This window comes from Mytilus galloprovincialis, chromosome 6 (genome assembly GCF_965363235.1).
Source record: "Mytilus galloprovincialis chromosome 6, xbMytGall1.hap1.1, whole genome shotgun sequence".
Classification (NCBI taxonomy): Eukaryota; Metazoa; Mollusca; class Bivalvia; order Mytilida; family Mytilidae; genus Mytilus; species Mytilus galloprovincialis.
Window position 1 is genome coordinate 82,647,714 of NC_134843.1, and position 25,519 is coordinate 82,673,232.

Sequence of the window (25,519 nt, forward strand, 5' to 3'; positions counted from 1 at the left end):
CGGGATCAGATATAAAATGTCTGGCTGGCTGAAATATTTTTTGGAAGCCATGACCTATGACTTACGTACAGACAGACAAGGGTAAAACTTGATGCCCCCTCTGCATCAGTTGGGGCATAAAAAAGAGCATTACATTATTTGTTTAATAACATCCAAAATGTGACTAATTTGGGTGAAAAATATTTTTTTAAATCCATTGAACTAACAATTAGTGAATAAATTAATTGTTTTGTCGGTCATATATCATCCCTACCTTAGATCTATACTGGTCCCTGTTCTTAATGTACAGAACATTTTCACAGATGTCATAATTCAGACTCTGAAAAATAAATATTGAAAAAATAACATAAACTGAAACTAATTCCTTTTAGGAATAGATTTCATGAATATGTACACTAAGTCTCATAGTTTCTATTATACATTTATTTTTTTATGTCGACAATAGACAACAACACTCATGTTTTTACCGCATAGTATCTGTTTATTGGGTCTACATGTTTCGCCTAGTAGATAGGCATCATCAGGACAATTATACAAAGAAATATGACACTGAAGTACGAATCTTGCGGTTTGGCGGTTTTACCGGAAGTGTAAGTTACATAATAGTAGTTATGGTGACGTTATATAAATAGAAAGTGAAAGTGAAAGTAAATTAAAATAGAAAATATATAAATAGAAATGTTGGTGTTTTCTTGAATGGTAACAGCATCTCGTGCAGTCTTCACGCAGAGTGGCAGCCCAGGCAGCCCAGGCTAGTAAAATTGCTCTTGGGCCTGTAAAAATCTTATCTTCAGGCCAACAGAATCTAACTAAAAAAATTTGAAAATTGAGCTCCAGGCCTGTAGATTTAATAGTTCATCGTGAAGACTGCTCGTGTGGTTGACATCTATCCCGTTCTGTGTAGTTAATCTCATGGGAGGTCCTTGGTGGTATTGTACGTTATTTATTCTAATAATCATGTCAGTGAATTCCAAATTGGACAACACCTCACTGTTCATTCCGTACAGTCAACTGGCTTCGCTCTGGGACCCTCGAGTTACTGCTTCCAATTGTGTCGGCAAGGGAGCTACCATTTGATTTTTATGGGGGGGCTAGGATGAAAAATTTTGTCCTGCTTTTTTTTTTTAGTTGAAATCTCTGTCCTGCCTTTTTATTTTTTACTCTATTCGGTCCTGCCGTTTTTTTTACAAGTTTATCCTGACTTTTTTTACACAAATTGTCATCCTGCCTTTTTTTTTAACAAGTTTCTCATCCTGCCTTTTTTTTTTTTTTACTCAAAACTCATGTCCTGCCTATTTTTTTCAAATTTCATCCTAGCCCCCCCCCCCCCCCATTAAATTAAATGGTAGCTCCCTAATGGTGTGAAGTGTATGATCGTCGCACATTTTGGAAATTAAGATAGTGGTAGATCCGTAAATATTTAATTATGAGTTGTGTTAATGATTAAAGCTTTTGCTGTGGTTTGATGTTGAATCTGTAAGAGCTTCCAGCAGGTTTCTTCTTTCTTAACCGGTGGTAAAGTATTGTAATACTCTATTAAATCTTTATATTAATTTTGCGTTGTGTCCTAAATTCAAGGTGGTCTTGATTTCTTATTAGTGTTATCAGCGGTTGTAGCGGTTTCTTCTTCTCTTGCTCCTTCTCTTCTTGGACAGTGCAGAATCTTGATCATTTTCAGGAAAAGATCAGGAATCTTGGTATTGGTCTGTGGTATCATCCATGCTGTTGGTCGTAAGGTACAACGCAAGTGTGGCGGGTGGATCCTTGCGGATGCAGGGGTTCACAGAAAAATAAAAAAATAAAAAAACGAGTGAACCAACACCTGAAGCGGTGATCGTGCGGTAGGGTAAAAACGAGTGGATACCGCTAGGTATTCACAGTCATCTTGAAAATAAAGAATGTGTCGACAATAAAGACAACAACACTCATGTTTTTACCGCATAGTATCTGTTTATTGGGTCTACATGTTTCGCCTAGTAGATAGGCATCATCAGGACATTTGTACAAAGAAATATGACACTGAAGTACGAATCTTGCCGTTTGGTGGTTTTACCGGAAGTGTAAGTTACATAATAGTAGTTATGGTGACGTTATATAAATAGAAAGTGAAAGTTAAAGTTGTCTTTATAATCCCTACCGCACAATCACTACACAAGGTGTTGGTTCACTTATATTTTTATTTATTTTTTTAAAGCACTTTAAAAAAAAATTTGCATGCATTTATTGTTTCGAATGCTGACTTAACAGGCCTCTACATTATCAATTATTCTAACTTGTCCCTTCGGACAAGTTGCAAGAAAATCAACTTGTCCGAACTCTTAACTCACTTGTCCGAATTTATAACTGAAAATCCTACATATTGATTATACATGTTATATGCAATAATAATGCGCTTTGATTGAACCTAATAAAGATCAATAAAGGGAGCATTTTATTATGTTATATGAATACCACATCAAAGTTCATTTTATTATTTCAGACTGAAGGATTATTTGCAAGACTGAGCTCTCTGACTCATTGTCACTATCATGTGACGATCATTAAATCATATCTCTTCCCATACCACTAGGTTCTCCTATTCATGGACCTATATTCATTCTGAAGTAGTGGTATGGTTTAAACCAAATACACCTGGCACCTTGTTTATAAATAAACCTTTTTAATTTATTGATGGTGTCAAAACAAGATTTTACAATTTATTTTGATTTTTACATACATTGATATATGATCATGAAGTACATAAAACATTTTAGTAAAAAATCTGCCTTTTTAGATTTTATTTAATTTTTACATCTTAACTTATTATTTTAACATATAGATCTTATTAAATAAAACCTCTTTTAATGTATTGTTATGCCTCAAAGCAAAATCAAATGATACAAATTTTAATTTAAAATTTTAAAATTAAGGTAAAACTCCATATCATGCATATGGAGGTGCTCCTAATTCAAGGAGGCTTATACTAAGAAGAAACATTAACATTGGTTTTCTTCCCCTTACTTATTTTCCCCTGGTCAATGGCTGCCAGCATGTACAGATAGTTCAATCAGACACATATAATACAAGTATTATATGTCTCTGGTTCAATCAATGAATATTTATTTCATTTTGTATGATTAATAAAACAATCATTTATATTTTTGGGAATGTATAAGTCTTGAATTTGATCTATTCACATCTGACATCGATTTTTTCACTTGTCCCATCGGACAAGTAGTATGATGAATCTACTTGCCCGACACCTATTTCCACTTGTCCCGGACAATTGGACAAACGGTAATATCGAGCCCTGCTTAAGGAGCGCAATGTGAGTGATTTACTCCCTGTAATCGATCTCTCCTACTTGTAAAGACCTGAAATTCTTAACACGCTAAAATTCCTGGATTTTAAATGATTCAAATCCCTGCAGTAGAGGTGACCAATCAGCAGTCAGCTCAATCTAATTGAGATAGATCAATCCCAAGCTAATACCAAATGATTGGTTGACAATTTGTCATTGTCTATGCATTCATTTGTTAGTGTACCATGTAGTAATTGTAGATCAGCAAGATATAGGAACTGAATTATTTGGGTTAGAGGAAGCGGAAAAATTTCCAAAATTTGAGCAACATAATGATCATATTTAATGTCACAATTTCAAAAACCAAAATTTGTCAAATTCTTCATCTCAATAGATTACTACAAAGATTAGGTCCATCAACTAAATAAAGAAAATTCATTTAACATTTGTTTGGAACAAAATCTATTATGTGCCACCAATCTTTGTTCACATACCTCCCATTTTGAAACCAGCCTCTTTCTGAACTTTGGTGCTTCAATCCCATACTGCTTCAGTCTCTTCTGTATATCCTGTAATAATAATGAATAGTAATTTAGTAGAAAGTTTAATATTGTAAAATAACACCAATAACAATTAAAAAGTTTGCCTACTTTTGTTATGGGAGTGAATTGATGTCCAGGACAAATACTGATATGAGAATAAACCTTCCTTCTACAAAACAACACCATGAGCTGGATAATTTCAAGAAACTAGTTCAAACGGTAACAGTCCACAGGAAAGGCATAACTTAAACCAAGAAACATTACTAGTATACCAATTCCGAGGAGTCGACAAATTTTGATCTTTTTAATGCACTTTTCCCCCATCTCAATGATTTCCAACTCTTGCAGCAAGCAGGCTACCACAAGATCATGAAGGCAGAAAGTGGTATGCTAAAATATATTCTTTGAAGATAAACAAAACAGAGTTTACACAAAATTCAATTAAAGGGCGGCAGAATATTATATCTATTTACTACAAGCAAACATAAATAATGATTTTCATATTTCGAAGGATCAAACAAACACAACAACAAAAAATATTGTTTGGTTCTTGGTAAAGTCAGGTTTCATAAATAATTAAATAAACTTATAAGTTCTAAGTTTCACTTCTTCTTACTACATTTGTATAAACTTCAAGATTTACCTGTATTTTTTTAAAACCGTTTTTTTTTTTCTAAAGTGAATATTTTCGAAGGGTTAAATATTTCGCAGTGGTGACTTGCCAAGGCTTTGTTTGGACTTGTTTGTTTGCTTTTTGGCCTTGAATGTTTGTCCCTTATATTTTATTAACTGTGCACTTGCATTCAGATATCGCAGATCAAATTTATTCGTTTAAAGTGTATTAATGTACGTTTTTTGATGGAGTTAAGCCTATCAATTGATATTTTATCGTGTGCTTTTCTATGTTGTGATGTTATGCTATTGTTTCAGAAAAAGGGAGAAGGTTTGGATCCATTAAACTGTTTAATCCCGCTGCAAATGTTTGCACCTGTCCTAAGTCAGGAATCTGATGTACAGTAGTTGTCGTTTGTTTATGTAATTTATACGTGTTACTCGTTTCTCGTTTTTTTTTTAAATTTTATATAGATTAGACCGTTGGTTTCCAGTTTGAATGGTTTTACACTAGTTATTTTGAGGCCCTTTATAGCTTGTTGTTTGGTGTGAGACAAGGTTCTGTGTTGAAGGCTGTACATTGACCTATAATGGTTTACTTTTTTTAAATTGTTATTTGAATGGAGAGTTATCTCATTGGAACTCACACCACATCTTCCTATATCTATTATAACCCAAACAATCTTCCATAGACCAAGTAATAACTTAAATAACTCACTCTGAACTTTGAGGATAATAATGCTGTAATACTGTTGTGCGTAAGTGTGTCGCTTGTGTCGGCCATTTGACCTTTAAGCTCATTCTCAAACTGTAGAATGGTTGTTTCATCACAAGGGAGTTCATCAAGAGCGTCATGGTAGGAATCAGCAACAGGTGTCACTGTAAACTAGAAAATGAAATCCACAAAAAGGTTAAAAATATGAAATGTACGTATACAAAAAGACAGTATCTACAAATTGAGACATAGGTTAGAATATTTTCTATTACACTGCACTTGTTTCATTCAATGTAAAACTAGCAATTTGGAAAGACATCCATTTGACCCCCTCAGTTAATGGAATTAAATAATACATAATAATCACATGACAGGGATTCAAAAGGAACATTTTGACCAGTTAGACCAAGTCTTTTTAATAGTAGTGCAGGCAGTTGTATGCATGTATTTTCTGACATTTATTTGATACAAAAATAGTATATATTGAAAATGACAAAATAAATTTCTACAGCAAAGATTTGTTAAGCAAATCCTTTAACTGGACTTGATTTAAACATAGAAGTACAATATGTATATTTACTATTAATAATGAAAAAGTCTAAAAACATAACATCATGGTTTAGAAAGAACAAGAATGTGTCCCCAGTACACGGATGCCCCACTCGCACTATCATTTTCTATGTTCAGTGGACCATGCAATTGGGGTAAAAACTCTTAAGTTGGCATTAAAATTAGAAAGATTATATCATAAGGAACATAAGTTTCAAGTTGATTGGGCTTCAACTTCTTCAAAAACTACCTTGACTAAAAATTTTAACAAAAACCTTTCACCTGAAGCGGGACAAACCAACGAACAGACAGACAGACCAGAAAACAAAATGCCCCTCTACTATCATAGGTGGGGCATTAAAAAAAGGCTAAAAAATATATACAGGCTAATTCATTACAATATTGACAACTTATTCCTGTTTTTTGGTTTTTCAACAGAAACAAAATCTCACACGATTTGTACATTTTGGTTACAGAAAATATGCTTAGGTACAATTTAAAGTTTGTTTAAACAAAATAAATGATTGAAAATAGCTTTCCAATTTAATTTGTATGTACAGATCAATAGATCTAGATCAGAGGGGGTGATATGGTATACAGTTGCCCTGAAATAAACATTGTTAATCAATACTATGAACACATGTGTACTATTCAGGTTTTAAAAAAAAAGACTTTGATCTTTGACACTTAATTCATAAACATAAGAGCAAAAAATTCAACAAAATTAATTTAAAACGCTTTTAAATAAATGAAAACCAAAGCCATTACCATTAATTTTGGCATTTTGTAGATAAAACATAAATGACAAATTGCTCTACAAACAACATAATCACTACCATTAGCAGCCTACATTCAGTGACACTTTACAACAAAATCAATGTTTTAACACTCACTGCATTCAGAGAAACAAATACAACACAAATATCTGATTATATACAAGTCATTTGTCATTCACTATAGGTATAGATTATCGGGTTTTCTACACATTGATATCGTAAAATATCAACCGCGAGCCACAATGTGAACCTTTTTGGCGAGTGAGCATAGCGAACGAGCTAAAAAGTTTCACATTGTGTCGAGCGGCTGATATTTTACGATATCTATACGAAGAAAACCCGATTATCTTTTTATCATTCTACATTGTATAATATTACTGGTTGTTTCTTTCTCCCTAAGACAGTTTTACGCTTGACAAAAGCAAGCTTGATAACGTCTCCTCTCGCATTGTGATGTCGCTGATAAATTCTCCTCTCACATTGTGACGTTGCTGATAATGCCTGCCCTGTCTCGTTTTGAAGTCTTGATACGAGAATTACGGAGCAACAGAGCAGGGTGATATAGGCAGAGGGAAGGACGATAAATATGAATATTCATCAATCCACATGAAAGTAAAAAATCATTTACAAAATTTGTATATTTCTATACAGAAATAAAAAATATTGTGGAAAATTCTATTTCATCTTTTCTTTAAAGTCATATGAAACAAGTGACTGGTGAAAAAATAATGTTTATCCAATTCTTGAACCAATGCATGTATAAATCATAAACTCAAGTCTTCTGTGCACAATTTTGTCATTTTTTAGGCAAATATATTGTATACTCGTCAATTTTTTTTCTCTGTCTGTTATGAAGTGAAAATATGGCAGCTCATTAATTGTCGTGTTTTGAAGCCGTAGTTAACCGATTGTCACCTTATAGTTAACAATCAACAAAGAAGCATGGATATTGAGCTCTTGCATATAGGTTGCATTTTTGTAAATATTGACAATGAACTTTCCCATAGGAACTCCCTTATTACGGCTGAAACTGTACCACTTTAACTATGATGTTTTGAATAGAATGATATCCTAAAATGGAAATTTCATTTGCACTACTATTTTTTTTAAAAGGTCAAAATATAGGGTTGTGCGGCATATTTTTCAACGTTTATATGCCACGAACTTCTAAGAGTTTAAACTTACACTAAATTTCTTAACTATCCCTACCTCAACTGTAGGGTTACCACAGATTTCAATAGAAACAATATTCACATGTATATTTTCTGGTAACATTCCCAAGTTATGTCTATGAGATGCAACCTACACGGCGGATCAGAACTCGGAACCAGTATATAACAAAATTAATTTTTTATGAATATTCTAAATCTCCCCAAAAGAGGTGTGGTTTGAGAAACAGCTGTATTTACAACGTGTAACCTATAACATGTACAATTAGATAATAGTTTATTTCAGTGATAGATTCATGCATATTGCAATCACTAGATTTATACGAGAAGGGACACGCTTAGGTTACTTGCTTATGGAAAATATGTTGGCAAAATTGCTTCCTAAAGAATTTTCTTCTGGAAAAATATATGTACATAAATTTAATAATGAAAACTATCTATTTTGTTATAAAAAAACATATGCATCATTTTTCTTTAGGTTTCATATGACTTAATAATTAATTTGCAACTGAATCATTTTCATTAACATTTGGCTCTTAATGGCTTCTTTTTTGCAATAATGAAGCATTCAACATCCATTTTCACATGAAAGACAGAACCACATTGTGACTCTTTTTTTTTTTTTTTTTTTTTTTTTTTTACAGACTAATGTTTGCAAACTTTTGGCAAATCAACAAAATCAAATGTCCACAAAAAAATAAATTCTTAAAACAGAGACATGCATGGCCTGACAGCAAATTTAAATTCAGAAAAAGACAATCTGATCAGCAGCATGGGGGTTTATGTAATCAAATGCTGGACCATTATCTTGTGTGATGGGTCTGAAAATAATTTGTCTAACTAATTCAAACTGATAGTAGTGCAACTTTATACAAATTATAATAGACATATTTTTTTCCTTCTTCAATTCATTGAAATTTGTACTAGAAATGAAATTACTTTCTCATACCCAATTTTTATTAGAAAAAAAGACATACTGGAAAATTTGTCCAACTACACAATAATTTTAACAAATTGCAGAAAATCCTGTTCACTCAAGAATTCCAAAATCTTTTCTTTATCAAGGGAGATAACTCAGATTATTTTGGCCTTAATAAGGGAGATAACTCAGATTATATAGCTTAATCAAATAATACACTATTTTGATATGAAATTAGGATTTTAGAAGGCTAACAACATTTCCACTTTCATTTTCTGATAGCATATTATTTAGGTAATTTTATTATACAAATATATTATCTTTCAATCTGGTCACATTATTTTTGCTCACAAAGCCTTGTACTATGCATTTTAATGTATGTATGGTCACATTGGTGTATTTTTGCACTAAAATGACTAACTAGAACAAAGTAAGCGAGAACAAGGTTCAAATTATACCATAAACAAATATACTTCATCAAACACAGATAATGAGAATAACATTTATCAATGTATACCATGTTGAAAAACAGTTACGCTTTTTCAGATAAATAAAAAAAAAATCATTTTTTATTTTAATCAGCAGACTATTTATGATTTGGTTAGATGTAAAAAGCTATCTGCATTGGAGTACATTTGATACTATTTCTTGGCATGAAGCTGTTTTCGACCAATTTAAACCTTGATAAATCAGATAATTATCGACACATCAAAACATCTACACATGTTTCGAAATAAATAAATCATGGCATCTTAACAAAATTAAACAAATTAATCCAGACCTTTCCCAATGCCCATAGTACATAATAAAAGCTAATTCTTATAGAAATATTGATGAGTGTGCAATTTACTGAGGAAGTTTTACTATAAAAATCAGCAAAACAAAAGCCCTAGAGACATTGTGATGTAAAATTAACCAACTCTTATCATCTGGCCTAATTATTTATTGATTATATTCCTTATCTAACATGATATTATATATTACTTGTTTAATAAAATATATTATATAGAAACATTAACAGTATCTAAATGTCAAACAAATGATCTTTAACATTAGTAATACTTTTTATTGTAACGATCACTTTTGAACTTTCCGTACTTTTCATTGCTACGATCATTCTCTGAACTTTCCATACTTTTTATCTTAAATCAGCATACAAATTCATTGTTACCACAACTATCTACACTTTCATTCAACATGCATTATTTTTTACATACTGTTAGTTATAGATACACCTGCATTATTTTTTACATACTGTTAGATATAGCTACACCCATATGTTGTGTTAGCCTGATTTGATAAATCTACTGTAAATTCAAAATTATTGCGTGCATTTATATATATTATTGCAATTTTGTCATTTTAGTCTAAAATGTGATTTTAATTTTTGCGACATTTAAAAAAATCTTGTTCAATTGATATACATAATTTCAAAATGCGAGTTTAAATTATATATTGAGATTATAACCCTGTAGCATTTTTCGCAATAATAAAAACATCTAATAAAATAATTTCTGAATTTACACCAAAATATCATGGTTAAGGTAAAAGGATAGGTTTTGATAATTTAGGAGATAGTCTTTCAGTAATGTATCTTATAGTAAATAATAGATGAGTATGCAATATGTCCAATTAGACACCATGGTGTAAATTCTGAAATTATCTGCACTAAAATATTGTGATCCTTGATGACTGCACACCAATGCATGTATATAACATGAGGATATATAGTGATGGCTGATAGTAATGACCAGGAAACCATCACAGAGGATCACTTTTACCTCTAGCTCTTATATAAATTATCAGAGACCTATAAGTAAAGGCAGCAGTCCCTTTGCGCCAAATTTTGTTTTTCAAATCTAGCAATTGCGCCAATATTCAGAACTCATTTGCGCCAATTTACCTGTACACATATCTATCATAAATATCAATGATTAATTTTTATTCTTATTTTTTGCTTAAAAAGTATTATATGTTAGGAGATATTTCACCATGAAGATGAGCATCTTGAGAGAAATGACTTGAAATGCATTAGACAGTCCATGTAAAGAGAGAGAAGAAAACTTACTGCTTTGCTGAATATTTGATACAAGATATGCCAAAAAAGAAGAAAAAAGGAAGCTTTTGCTGATTAGGTTTTAGCCACATAATATGTTAATGACACAGAGCTTTGTTCCTACCATCCCTATGGACTGAAGCTCTATCTACCGCAAGACGCACCAGTAATGGAGCAGAGTTATTATGAACTGTTTTTATGCATTTCCTTTTTCAATGTTTGTCTTTTTTTGACAATAAAGTGAAGTTACAAGCTACTTCATACATTAAATTGGGAAGTACCCATGCAGCAGCTGCAGTAAGAAAAAATCAAATTTAGAATGGAAATTGGGAATGTGTCAAAGAGACAACAACCCGACCATAGAGCAGACAACAGTCGAAGGTCACCAATGGGTCTTCAATGCAGCGAGAAACTACCGCACCTGAGGGAGTCCTTCAGCTGGCCCCATAACAAATATGTTACTAGTTCAGTGATAAAGTATGTTTCAGAAAAGGAAACATTTGCCGAATAAATTGAGGAGGGGGAAGTTATTTTTCTTCTAGTTGGTGCAACTGCAATCGTATGTTTTATTTTTGCTGCAAATGATACCATGTTATTTTAAAACAGGTGGCGCAAACGTAGCATTGGAGAAAAATAGTTGTGGCGCAACAGGACGCATTTTTGGCGCAAAAGGATCTCTCCCTAAATAAATACCTGACATAATGCTACTTAAAACATATTTAACATTTTATTCAAAATTTCTTTTAAAAAAAACAGAAAATTCTGAAAAAAAATATAAAAAAAATACATTAGTCACCATATGGATTGTTATTTTCAAGTTTGTAAGTATATCATGGCCTCTTGTTTTTTTTTATTTTTTTATTCTTTCAAGTACAATTGTATTAAACATCTGATTACAATTTCCATACAAAACGAAGCTCATCATGAGTGGATAATTGTAAGAGAATTTATACAACCTTTTCCAAAGAAAGAATTATTTCAAGCCTACGGTAATATTTGAATCTGTTCTACAAAATGTTACTCCCTTTTTCCGTTGCAATTTTGTCATTTAACAAATTTTAAAGTTTTCTTTATTTGTTAAATGCACTCCTTATTAAAAGTATATTATTTATCCTAATATGTGAATTAATTTTAATCTTTTGAGCTTTTAAGACATTGTAAGACATAATAAGGTTATTAGTTGATATTTTATTTGATCATACATTATAACAACAGAACAACAAAGAAGGTATGGTATGTATTGGTTTTTGTTTTGTTTTTATAACTACATCACTTTCAAATCAGTTTTGGTTTTCATGGCTGTATCAATTTCAATTATTTTTGTCAATCAATGGTTTTAATTCCTAATGAACATCATCACTTTTCATTTTTAATGTATTTTTTTTATGTCACTGAACTTATACAATTCAATGTTTGCTCCCGATCTAACTGCCTGAAACAAGGTTTGACAAGGTTAATGCTCTTATATGTTAATTTACTTTTAAAAATACTTATAGTTAAATTACTTTGAAGTTGATTTTTTCCCCTTTTTTTTTCAATCAACTGAGCTTAGTATTAAACTTCTAATTAACCTAATGAAGAGGGTTCAATTTAATTCCATCTTTGCTATTTTTGGTGAATTGTGACTTTCAATCTTAAATCAAACAGGAAGGATAGAAGCAAATATATAACAAGAATGTCTCCATAGTACACAGATGCCCCAGTCGCACTATCATTTTCTATGTTTAGTGGACCGTGAAAATGGGGTAAAATCTCTAATTTGGCATTAAGATTGAAAAGATCATGTCAGAGGGAACATGTGTACTAAGTTTCAAGTTGATTAGACTTCAACTTCATCAAAAACTCCCTCAACCAAAAACTTGAAACGGGACAGACGGACAGACAAACGGACGAACGAATGAAGGAACAAATAGAAAACAAAATGCCCATAAATGGTGCATAACAAATGAGGCATAAAAAACAGTTTTCCCAGAAGATTTTTATTCTTTTAACGGAAACATAAAATTTCCCAGCTTTGATTTCTCATTTATTATGAAACACCTAACTATCTACTTCAGAAAAATTCTACAGTTTAAAACTCACTGTGTATAAAATTCTAAACTAAATACTAAAGAAATGGTGAAAAGAAAGAAGCAAAACTCACTAATGATACAATAGTTATGACACCTACTATATTAAAAAAAAAAACACATACCAATTGAGTCTCTTCTACTAGTTTTGTAAAATTTTTGTTAAAATCCATGATTCAAATTAAACAACAGTTCATGTTACTAAACACAATCTATCACACATATGAACACCATGACAATTTACCACAATCCTCCTCCAATGCCAGTCACTTCATTGCAAATTTTTTTTTCTGAAAAGTTCATCACTATCTTAAATAAGTTTAAACAATTGTTTCAAATATCCTAGATTGAAGTTATAATTTTTTTCTGAAAAGTTCACCAGGTGAGTATCTCAAGTAAGTTTATACAATTGTTTCAAATATCCTTCGTTGATTGAAGTTATAATTTTTAATCATCTAGCACAAATAATGCACTTTCTATTCTCAATCTTGATAATTTTCCAAATGGATCAAAACTGGCACATTATGTTAGATTATACTTTTTGTTTTTACATACAAATCACATATTCCTTAAAGATAAATCTAAATCTTCTTCAGAGGAAATAGAAAGCTTTTTATTTACACATCTAATAATCTGCACTTTTTCCACAGTATCTGTTATTTGCCTATCTTCTCTAATATAAACACAGCTCAAAGAATTCTGCTATGTTTTTCCATATGTTAGTACCGGTACTGTAAAATTTAAATGATTGCTAATGTTTCAATCATTTCATTTTCATGAAATACATATAAGAAAAATCTAAAAAATGCCTTCAAATATTCCATCAGCATTGAAAAATACCACAAACTTATGTTCTATTTACAAGCTAAAGCACAGTTAAATTGATTCAATAATATTCTTTTCAGCAAGCACAACAGTGTATAAAGTTCTTATTCTAACATATAATTATGTAGCCCAACATATTATTAAATATGATCAGAATATAATAAGCCACACAATATACTTATATTTGCATAATATTTCTAGTAAATTTTAATCATTTATTAGGTTGTGTTAGAAATTATTGAAAGCAGCAACCTTTAGTTCTGTATAATAACGGTAAATTAAAATATTCCATACTTTTAAATATTTTGCTATTTCATAATCACAATATAAATCAACAATTCAACCTCCCAACTTTAACAAACTCCAATCTTTATCCAATTAATTGGCACTTTCTTTTCCAAACACAATGAATTCATTCTGTTTTCCATTTAAATAATGAACACTAGCAATTTTCACACAATAAAGTCTGAGCGTTGAAATACATTACCTTTTCTGTAAGTTCTATTTCAAAGTTTACTCTCAATTGTTTCTGTGACTGAAGGAACATAATGCAATGGATAACACTTGGGTACTGCTCTTATAGATCAATCATTAATTTTTATTTCAAACAAATACTATTGGCAATTCTGACGTTAAAAAGAATAATAAAATGGTACCAACGAACTTCTTATTCAAACTAGCTACATAAAAACAGATCAATTCTCACCCTTGTTTGGAAAATATATAAAAAATTTAAAACTTTTTTCACTTACTTTTGCGCCATCCATTTGTAACAGTAAGAATTAATCTTATATTTTCTCACTTTCAAATGCCAATTTTTTTCCCGATTGGCAGACTGTATATTTACCGGGGAAATTATCATGCATTTTATCACCTTCTCACTATATATCAAAGTGACATACTAAAGGTCTCACGCCTAATAAAGTTTTTGATATCATTTGATAAGCCAAGAATTTACTGGTTTGCTTTCAAGAGTAATGGAAGTAACTAGTTTTTATCTTTTATGTATATATACAAAAATGTCCGTTTTTAATCAAACAAGATTATATCTATGCATATTGTATACCAGATTTTAGAAAATTAAGACATTTCTTTTTACAATTATAGTCCTAAGCTTAAGATGGCTAATTATTTTTGATACATGTACCATCTAACATTTCTATAAGTCGTTACTCAACTTTTCTGTATTTTTTCTGCTTGTGACACCGACTTCTAAATTTGAAAATTCAAGTAAGCTTTTAATAGTCTTATAATGTAAGTGCAAGTCAGTGTCCTTTCTCATTTTCATTTCTGTTTTCAATATAAAATATTTTTTTACCAAAAGATGGCATTGTCCACTTGCCCAATCCCCTGGCTTCTATGCCATTGGTGTATGTATACACTGAGATCTCTAGGCTATGGCACATAACAGCAAAGGTAGCAATTGTTTCTATACTAATAGGTAAATTATTATTAAAGTTCAACAAATAGCAGTTTGACACATCTCATAATGAACAATTTATAAACATTATTAAATATTACCCAAAATCAAATCTGACCTTTCTTGTAAAATTTGGTAAAACTTGAGAAAACAGAAAAGTTTATCCTATTACAGAAACATTTTTTACATGTAAAATGTATATTCTAAATGGATTTGTAAACACTGAGTAAGAAATACAGGAAAAGATTAATTCTATAACAGAAACATTCTAAAGATTTCTGTTAAATAGATATAAAACACTCAGTAAGATTTCAAAAAACTGGAAAATATCCTATTTATCGTAATCCATTTACAAACAAGCATGTGTCCATAGTACATGGATGTTCCACTAGCACTATCATTTTCTATTTTCAGTGGAATGTGCATAAATGCATTCTAAATATTTTGGATTTCAAACCCAATTTAAAGTAAGAAACACGTGAACATTTTATCTATATTATGGAAACCTTTTAGATTTAAATCACTAGTAGGAAGAATATATTATATATCGAAGACACTAGTACAAACTCATAATATCAAACTGACATCATAGAATATAAACTATACATTTTTATTATTTATCTAAAGCATGCAGAATTGTTATGTTTAATCATGCATAGATTTTTGCATACAATATATAGATGTAGATGCACATGCTACTACAGAATGTATATATATTTTAACATGCACGTGTAAATGTACTTTAAAGAAAATTTGCTACTTGACAACATCAGAAGCATTGCAAGGTCATGCAATTATCTTAGTAACCTGTGCCTATTTTATCATAGGTTGCACTATTATCACAATAGTAGGCCAATGACATATGAATATGGCTTTCAGTCCCATGAAAATAATTGTTAGATATATCTCCCAATTTCATGCATTGTTAACTTAACTAATAGTCCAGAATTGCATGCATTTATCTGTTTATATGCTTTGTATTGTGAAAAGAGTAAATACCTCAATGCTACTTTACAAAACAGCTAATTTTATTCATGTATAACAGTATAAAAAATATCAATGCAAGTGATTGAAAATCTCAATTCCCGTTCTGATTTTCTGTATGACACAAGACCTTCATTACACTTGGAAGAGACCATGGAAGGCCAGGGTTCATACTAGGATGAATCCATAAGTCATGGATTCAAGAAATTCTGGCTGGACTCACCATTTTCTGAATTGGAGAGGCTGGTGAGTACATAGATGTAGCAAAAATGTATGCTGTATTAGCCGGTAGTTGAGCCCAGATTATCATCAAAATTTAAAGATTAATTAACCTCAATTAGTTGTAGTGATAAAAAGTTGGACTCAACATGGCCAAAAATTGGTGAGTCACTGGACTGGTTGCATAAATCCCTAGTGAGATCCCTGGAATGTATTGTATAAAACATTATAATGTACAGATGTACAAGTACATGCATGTACATGACAATTTGACTACAAAATAACAACATCAAAGAAAGTCCTCATCCATTTGAATAAGTCTAACTTCTATCAGCAGTGCAAACATGCTCTATTAGTACAAGTATTGCATGCAGTTTATACAGGGACTGTTTTTCTTACCTGACGGTCCTTTGAACACACTATTTGGACTTGCTATCAAAGAAATATATATATATAAATATTCAAGTATGATGTATGGGACAAAATATATACACCAAAATATAATACAGTTATGATTTTTTTTTTTTGATTTTTTTGTCTATTTTCAGTATTTCTTTTTTTATGTTTCTATCTTTCTAATAACTGCATGTTTGGTTTGTTTTTTATTTCTTGTATACCCTATAAATGTCAATTCTGTGTTTCTATGAATCTGTACCTAACACTGTCATTGATTAATGCTTCAATGTAAACAATACTTGTGAAATTTATGATTAAATTGTTTCATTTTATTTCTAGAAAACTTTGTTTTTTAAATAGAAAAAGAAGTTTATATTGGCCATCCTAATCTATTTTCTTCTATCATATTTCATCTAAGATTTTCTTTGGAAAATTTAATCATAATCTTGAATTATTGACAAAATTTTATTTAAGTGTAATCAAAATATGCTTCCAATGAAGACAATAGAAATTAGAAGATTGGGTATAAGTGATATAAGACAACTCTACATCACAATGTGTAAAAAATAAACAATTACAGCCTTCAACATGGAGCCTTGGCTCACATCGAGCAGCAAGCTATGAATTAAGTGCCCCAAAACAACTAGTGTAAATCAATTCAAATAGGAAAGCCAACAGACTAATTGTTATCTATAAAGAACAAGAAACAATAAATACATGTACAATGTATGTATGGTAAGATAACACAATAGGAAGACAAATCGATGTAATAACAGTATGAACATAAATTCAACTGTGTTGTCTCGTACTCAGGAAAAGTAAAACAGAAACAACTACATAATGTCTAGAATGCTATTTTTTTCTGTGTCTAAATGTGTGCACTTGTACATACTTGCCCATACATGTAGATCATGGAAGAGTAAGTCTAGATATAAATATTGAATATTGATAATTTAATGTGGAGCTTTCAGAGCTCAGTTGGCAACTAGAGCGTCATTCTAGTAAACTGATGGCCGAGAGTTCAACTCTTTCTAACATTGTCTGAAGGCTACACATATATTTGCAGTCATTTTCTGTAACTTTACACAAGATCAATGATCATGGCATTTCATATATGACTAAAGGGAAGTAACTCAAACATAATTATATATATATATATATATATATATATATATATAAAAGTCTATAAAAACGACCAACCAGCAAATTTACAGTGTACCGGATCGTCTAGAATAGGCGATACTATGCAGATAAGGAAAAAATTATATCAATCTAAAGATTTGCACAACGGTACTGATATAAGATGTTATAATACGAAAATGTAGTTATTAAATCGTGCTGACAAATATTTCGGCTCAACAAATGGCCTTCTTCAAGTGTCACAAGTTTTAACAATACTGATACATAATGTATAAGGTGTAAAAATAGATCAGTAATAATACAGGTAAGTTTTGGTCGATTGATTTTTAATCCAAAAGCCTGAATATCATAATATAAACAAAACACTATAAATCAATATACGTGACTGTGTATATTAACAATAAAAATGAGTGAAAAAACAAAAACGCTAGTATTTCTTATTGATGCCGTTTGGATGATGTACATTAAGTTCCTTTATCCAAAAGCTTTCCCGAACCTGTCGCTGGGCATCACTCCAGTGAATATTCTGTTCAATCACTAGAATTTTCATGCGGTTAAAGTCATCAGGTTTGTGACCCGACTGTCTGAAGTGCTGAGAAACTGGGAGAAGTGGCTTCTTAGAGATATCACTCCTATGGCCATTGAGGCGTTTGTGGAAAGGCTGCTTTGACTCACCAATATATTGGAGGCCACAAACCGAACATTCTAGTATGTAAACAACATTCATACTTTTGCAGGTAACATTGCAAAATATCTTATAGTTGTTTTCGGTTGCCTTACTGTGAAATGTTGATGAATGCTGCATCTGTAGGCAGCATTTGCAGCGTTTTTCTTCACACGAACGACATTCTCCAGAAGTACTTCTATTATCAGACACTTCAGCCCGCACCAGCAGGTTCCGCAGACTACTAGGTTGCCTAAAAGCTATCATTGGAGGCTCGGGAAAAATCTTGGATAGTTTGGAATTCTTTTCAACTGATTTCCAATGCTCACGAATGACACCAAAGCTGTTTTTGAGAGATGGGTGGTAAGTAAGAACACATGGAGTCCTTTTATTTTTCTTTTTAACTTTGTATTCCAATAGTTCACTCCTGGGAATTGATTCCGCTTTCTGAAAGCTTTTTTTGATATTTCTGTGTTTGTAGCCCCTTTTCTTCAAGTGAGTTTCAAGTTGACGTAGTTGTCTTTTAGTTGTTTCTGTGTTGGAACATATTCGCTTGACTCTAAGTGCCTGACTGTATGGAACAACTTAAACTTTTAAACAACTTAGAGCTATAAAACAAAAACAAATTAGAACTGAACACCATTTATCTAATTTGATTAACTACGAGTATAATGAAAGTATTCCTAACGGACTACAAATCAAGATCAAGCCACAAGCACCTGGCTCTTTATCCAATACATTACTTCGCAGATGGGACCAAACCCTCTTTCATTGCTCAAAGCGGTTAGTGGTCCTCCTCAAACAACACTGCGAAGGACATCTCAAAACTCTCACTGGCGACTTTAACACCCTTTTGAATAGCTGCAAAAGAGATCTAACATCTGACAATTGTGATGCTATCAACACTCGCCTCAAGGACTTAACTACTATACAATCCAACAATTTAAGTGAAAAACAAAAACGAAAATTCCGCAGGGATGGCATGGAATACATCCACCCTTCCTTACCTTCAGAGAGAAAGACTAAACGAATTAGACGCTTTAAACGTAGACCTCAAAAGACTGATTCACCCTCCAACATCGTGGTCAATCTGTCTCAACACCATTTAACGGAATCGGAAACATCTCTTCTCTCTAGAGGCCTTAATTTCTGTCCTCTACCTGCTCCTGTCAATGACACCAAATTGTCGGAAGACCTTGACAATTTTGCTAGAAGTCTACGTATTAAGGAATATTTCGCGTCGAAGGAGGATAACATAATAAGCTCGGATAGGGACTCAGAAATTTCAGAAGACGAGAACAACTACAAATTTATTAAAAAGAGCTCTTGGATCCCTAAACCGAGCAAAAATGCTACCCTGGAATCATTTATTGATAACTTTAAGTCGGACATTATTAGAAATACTAAAAATAACAATAAACCTTTTGACAATCTTACCAATGAAGAACGGACTGCACTAAAAAACTTACGATCTAACAACAATATCGTCATTAAACCTGCAGACAAAGGCAGTGCAGTGGTTGTCATGGATAAATCTGCCTATATTCAAGAGGCTGAACGACAACTTGGCGATGCAATGTTCTACCAAAAACTAGACTCTGATCCTACCACATCTTTTAGCAGAGAAATTACTGATAGTTTGGTAGAAATGCATGACGATGGTTTCATCGATGACAAAACTCTTGAATATTTGAAACCAGAAAATCCAAAACCGGGCAGATTTTATCTTTTACCTAAAATTCATAAGGCCAATAACCCAGGAAGACCTATAGTTTCAGCGAACGGTCATCCAACGGAAAAAATATCGGAATTTGTTGACTTCCATCTTCGTCAACATGTTGAAGACTTACCATCTCACATCAAAGATACAACCGATTATCTAAGAAAAATGCAGGCCTTAAATCCACTCCCCTCCGACACGACTCTTGTTTCCATGGATGTCACCTCCCTCTACACTAATATTCCACATGCAGATGGCATCGATGCATGTAAAGAAGTTTGGGATTCCAGACCAGTGGAATATCCACCTACCGAATGCCTGGTCAAAATGCTCACGCTGGTACTTAAGAAAAACAACTTCACTTTTGATGGAGATCATTATTTGCAAGTAAATGGAACTGCCATGGGCACCAAAATGGCTCCGTCATATGCCAACATATTTATGGGCAAATTAGAGAAACAACTCCTTGAAACTTCCATCGAAAAACCGCTTTCCTGGTTTAGATTTATAGATGATGTGGATATGAAATGGAATAAAAGCGACGAGGATTTAGATACTTTTATCACTCATGCCAACAACATACATCCTAGTATCAAATTTACTCATGAGAAGTCTAAATCCAAAATCGCCTTCCTCGATACTTCAAGTTCGCTCACAGAGGGCATCATATCTACAGATTTATATTCTAAACCCACTGACACTCATCAATATTTGTCCCCTAAAAGTTGCCATCCTGCTCATCTTACCAAGAGTATTCCATACAGTCAGGCACTTAGAGTCAAGCGAATATGTTCCAACACAGAAACAACTAAAAGACAACTACGTCAACTTGAAACTCACTTGAAGAAAAGGGGCTACAAACACAGAAATATCAAAAAAAGCTTTCAGAAAGCGGAATCAATTCCCAGGAGTGAACTATTGGAATACAAAGTTAAAAAGAAAAATAAAAGGACTCCATGTGTTCTTACTTACCACCCATCTCTCAAAAACAGCTTTGGTGTCATTCGTGAGCATTGGAAATCAGTTGAAAAGAATTCCAAACTATCCAAGATTTTTCCCGAGCCTCCAATGATAGCTTTTAGGCAACCTAGTAGTCTGCGGAACCTGCTGGTGCGGGCTGAAGTGTCTGATAATAGAAGTACTTCTGGAGAATGTCGTTCGTGTGAAGAAAAACGCTGCAAATGCTGCCTACAGATGCAGCATTCATCAACATTTCACAGTAAGGCAACCGAAAACAACTATAAGATATTTTGCAATGTTACCTGCAAAAGTATGAATGTTGTTTACATACTAGAATGTTCGGTTTGTGGCCTCCAATATATTGGTGAGTCAAAGCAGCCTTTCCACAAACGCCTCAATGGCCATAGGAGTGATATCTCTAAGAAGCCACTTCTCCCAGTTTCTCAGCACTTCAGACAGTCGGGTCACAAACCTGATGACTTTAACCGCATGAAAATTCTAGTGATTGAACAGAATATTCACTGGAGTGATGCCCAGCGACAGGTTCGGGAAAGCTTTTGGATAAAGGAACTTAATGTACATCATCCAAACGGCATCAATAAGAAATACTAGCGTTTTTGTTTTTTCACTCATTTTTATTGTTAATATACACAGTCACGTATATTGATTTATAGTGTTTTGTTTATATTATGATATTCAGGCTTTTGGATTAAAAATCAATCGACCAAAACTTACCTGTATTATTACTGATCTATTTTTACACCTTATACATTATGTATCAGTATTGTTAAAACTTGTGACACTTGAAGAAGGCCATTTGTTGAGCCGAAATATTTGTCAGCACGATTTAATAACTACATTTTCGTATTATAACATCTTATATCAGTACCGTTGTGCAAATCTTTAGATTGATATATATATATATATATATATATATATATATATATATATATATATATATATATATCTCATCACATGATTTGTAAATACCATCCATTTGCAAAAATCAACATAGAATAGCAAATTATACCCTTTTTGATTATGTTTCAATTTTGTAGTAATCCTTCCTTAAAAAGACATTCATAAAAAAGTTGACTTTTTAATATATTTTAGGCAAGATCTACAATGAAGAGAATACAATAATTATACATGTAGAAGTGAAAATGGTCAGGCAGACAAAATGACAAGAGTGGCGACCAACTAGTTAAATCTGCAGGCTTACCTATTTAGATATTTTTTTAAATTGTTAATATTGTTTGGTACTTTTAGTAAATCATAACTATATGCTAGCACAACATGAACAAATATACGAATAATTCTGTTTAAGGTTCATCATAACAAATGGACAAATATGGTCGTATTTTCACCTCAAAAACTACTCTGTGTACAGACTTACCTGTGCTGTTTTGAAAAATTTAATGCGTAGCATCCACTAGATATATAAAAATTAAATGCATTTTGTGTTTAAGAAAGATAAAATCTTTCTTGGTTTTTGATGGGCTTTTTTTTTTCCTTTCAGTAGAAGGTGTAAAAATAAACAAACACCTGAATTATTTTGATACTGTACACTCACTGACTCAGATAAACTCTAACTCACCTATAGTTGTGAAGATACCTGTTGTCCATGTCAATTAAGGGCATAGGATACAGTTTGGATCCCGTATTTACATTTTGATAAAAATTTCCATATTATTTTTACCAGATGAAATCAATATGTAATAAAAAATATACCTTCATGTGCTACTGTTTAAGTAAAAGAGGTCGAAATTTTGTATATTTTCTCAAAATGCAGATTTGAAGTCTTATTTTCCCTTTCGAAAGAAAGACATAACTTTTTTGTTTTAAACATTGTTAAAAGTAAAACACAAATTGTTTTTTGTTAAATAATCTGTACTTTCTGTATTTTATAAGTATCTTAAAAATTTATACATTTTTTATTCTGAAATAACTCATATTTATCAAATGTTCATGAATGTAGCAAAATACATAGTTTTTTGCTGTATATTTATCAAATTTAAAAAATTTGCACTATTTACGTTTTCATGAAAACTGGCACACATAATCTTCTTGAGCAATCATTTTTTAACCAAATGACATTTTAAAAAAGAGGGATCCATGAACTCGTTTTTAAGTTAAATACGATTGAATGATAAAAATCAGTCGAAAACTGAATCTTTTCCCGATAAGTCATAGAACTCATTTGTAGTTTGACGTCGCGAAAATAACAATTTACGCTAGCAACGTCATTACCTCCCATGTTACTGTATCTTATTCCCTTAAGGACAATCAAAACAATACAAACCGTTTTTTTTTTCCTGAGGGAGCATCTCATAGTTGTACTACAACACACACTATTTTCACACCTTTTCAGGCTTTTGCATGAAGGAAAAAAAATGCCTATCAAAATCCAAAAGAGATTTTATCTTTCTGAAACACAAAATGCATTTAATTTTATTATATCTAGTGGATGCTAGGCATTAAAACTTTTCCACCTTCACAGGTAAGTCTGTACTCAGAGAAATTTTAGCATTTAAAATACAGCCTTATTTGTCCGTTCGTTATGATGAACCTTAAAATGGTAACACAAAAATCTGGGGATTTTCTGTCAAAAATTGGATTGATTTGAAACAAAATCACCAATTACTACAACCTTTATTGCAGTGAAAACCTTTAAAAAGTTGCTTAACATTTTATCAAACATGCACATGTATGTATTTATAAATAGGCACTGACTACGGTTACATGGAAATGTAACAATAATAAAAATATTATTGTTACATTGGGGACTAAATGCCAGAATGCATGGTTGGATAAGGAACCGATTAATTACGAATGTAACAATAATTATTGAGGCTACGGTTACATTGTGTTATTGTTACATGAAAAATAGCAATGTTCGATGGGACTAGTAATATGTACTAAATAATATAAGTTGAAGACATTATCTTATATTTACAATACCGTACATACAAGTATAACATACAATTTTTTAATTTTTTTATAGTACGTCCTCCATGGATTCTGAACTCGGACTCGGACATCTCTTAAACTGAGTTTTACTATGCATAGTGTTGTGCGTTTGCTTTTTCTACATTGGCTAGAGGTATAGGGGAGGGTTGAGATCTCATGTTTAAACATGTAAACATGTTTAACCCCGCCGCAATTTTGCGCCTTTCTCAAGTCAGGAGCCTTTGCATGGCCTTTGTTAGTCTTGTATGATTTTTTAATGTTAGTTTCTTGTGTATAATCGGAGTTTAGTAGGACGTCCATTATCACTGAACTAGTATACATATTTGTTTAGGGGCCAGCTGAAGGACGCCTCCGACGGGTGCGGGAGTTTCTCGCTACATTGAAGACCCATTGGTGACCTTCGGCTGTTGTCTGCTCTATGTTTGGGTTGTTGTCGCTTTGACACATTCCCCATTTCCATTCTCAATTTTATACATGTATACAGAAGTTCACAGTGTTAGTTCACAGTTAGCAAAGTTTGCTTTTGATGTATCAATTTTTGGTAAGTGCGTTTGTATAGGTGTATGAAATTTGTGTCTTGATATTGTTTCAGTTTCGTTTCAAACGCATCCCATGTAAGTTTTAAATTTTTCACCCAAACAGACTATGCGAATGAATTTTATTTTTACAGGACATTCGGTCTGGTAAGCATCCTAGCTTTACCAGACCGAATGAAATTTTACCAGACCAATTTTTTTTTACATCTAATTGTATATTATCCGACAAAAAACAACAAACATATGTATGACTTTGTTGTGCCCTACTCCTCCCCGAAATGCAAAAATTAAAACAAAATGATGTAACAAGAGGGGATATTGTTATGAAAGTTGTGCACAATTGCTTGAATGCATTTCAGTGAAGAGTAATGTCCCATTTTATTGGATTTTGACAATGTTTGTGAACTTTTTAAAACATAATTTAGAGTTTCTGTATAAAATATTATTTCCTGTTTCTTCTTTCTTTTTCATATATCTTTTGGTTTTCAATTCTTGTGGTTATATTTCATAGCTAAATTTTGTGATCTGCTTGAATTTTTATTCATTTATCGTATTTAAATCGGCAAACCCGGAATTATCCTTATCCGTTCCCAGAATCTGATCCGGTTTTATTTACATTTCCGGTTGTGCCAATGATGGCATCCATTATTGTTTTTGACAGTCAGATATGTTTTTACTCGGATTTACACATTACTGGTTGTCGATGTTCGGCATAAAGCTAGCGGTTGAACAAAACAAACATCGCTGTGGTGAATAATAAAGATGAAAATGAATTTGAGATCGTTTGGCAATTTTGCTAGAATGTTCCATAAAAAAAAACACCGGACATTCGGACCGGAATTCAACAAAATTTTACCAGACCGATCCATTATTCACCGGATTTGTCCGACGGTCCGACGTATTTCGCATAGTCTGCCCAAACAAAATTGGTAATAGGAATCTCTTCATCTTTTGTTCAAAGTATAATGACAGTAATATGAGAAGGTGTGCAGTTAAAT

General features: G+C 32.1%; 1 protein-coding gene across 3 annotated transcripts in view; it reads right to left on the reverse strand.

The window, feature by feature from the left end:
- LOC143080508 (H(+)/Cl(-) exchange transporter 7-like) overlaps nt 1-25,519 on the reverse strand; it is a 73,500-nt gene that overhangs the window by 47,080 nt on the left and 901 nt on the right. For 2 of the 3 annotated variants that reach the window (XM_076256375.1, XM_076256377.1), the window contains exons 2-5: nt 16,535-16,567; nt 5,153-5,320; nt 3,775-3,849; nt 254-319 (exon numbers count right to left, since the gene is read on the reverse strand). In XM_076256375.1, the coding sequence (XP_076112490.1) occupies nt 254-319; nt 3,775-3,849; nt 5,153-5,320; nt 16,535-16,567 (342 nt within the window). The remainder of the gene's footprint in view (nt 1-253; nt 320-3,774; nt 3,850-5,152; nt 5,321-16,534; nt 16,568-25,519) is intronic. The other variant, XM_076256376.1, reaches the window with a different exon arrangement.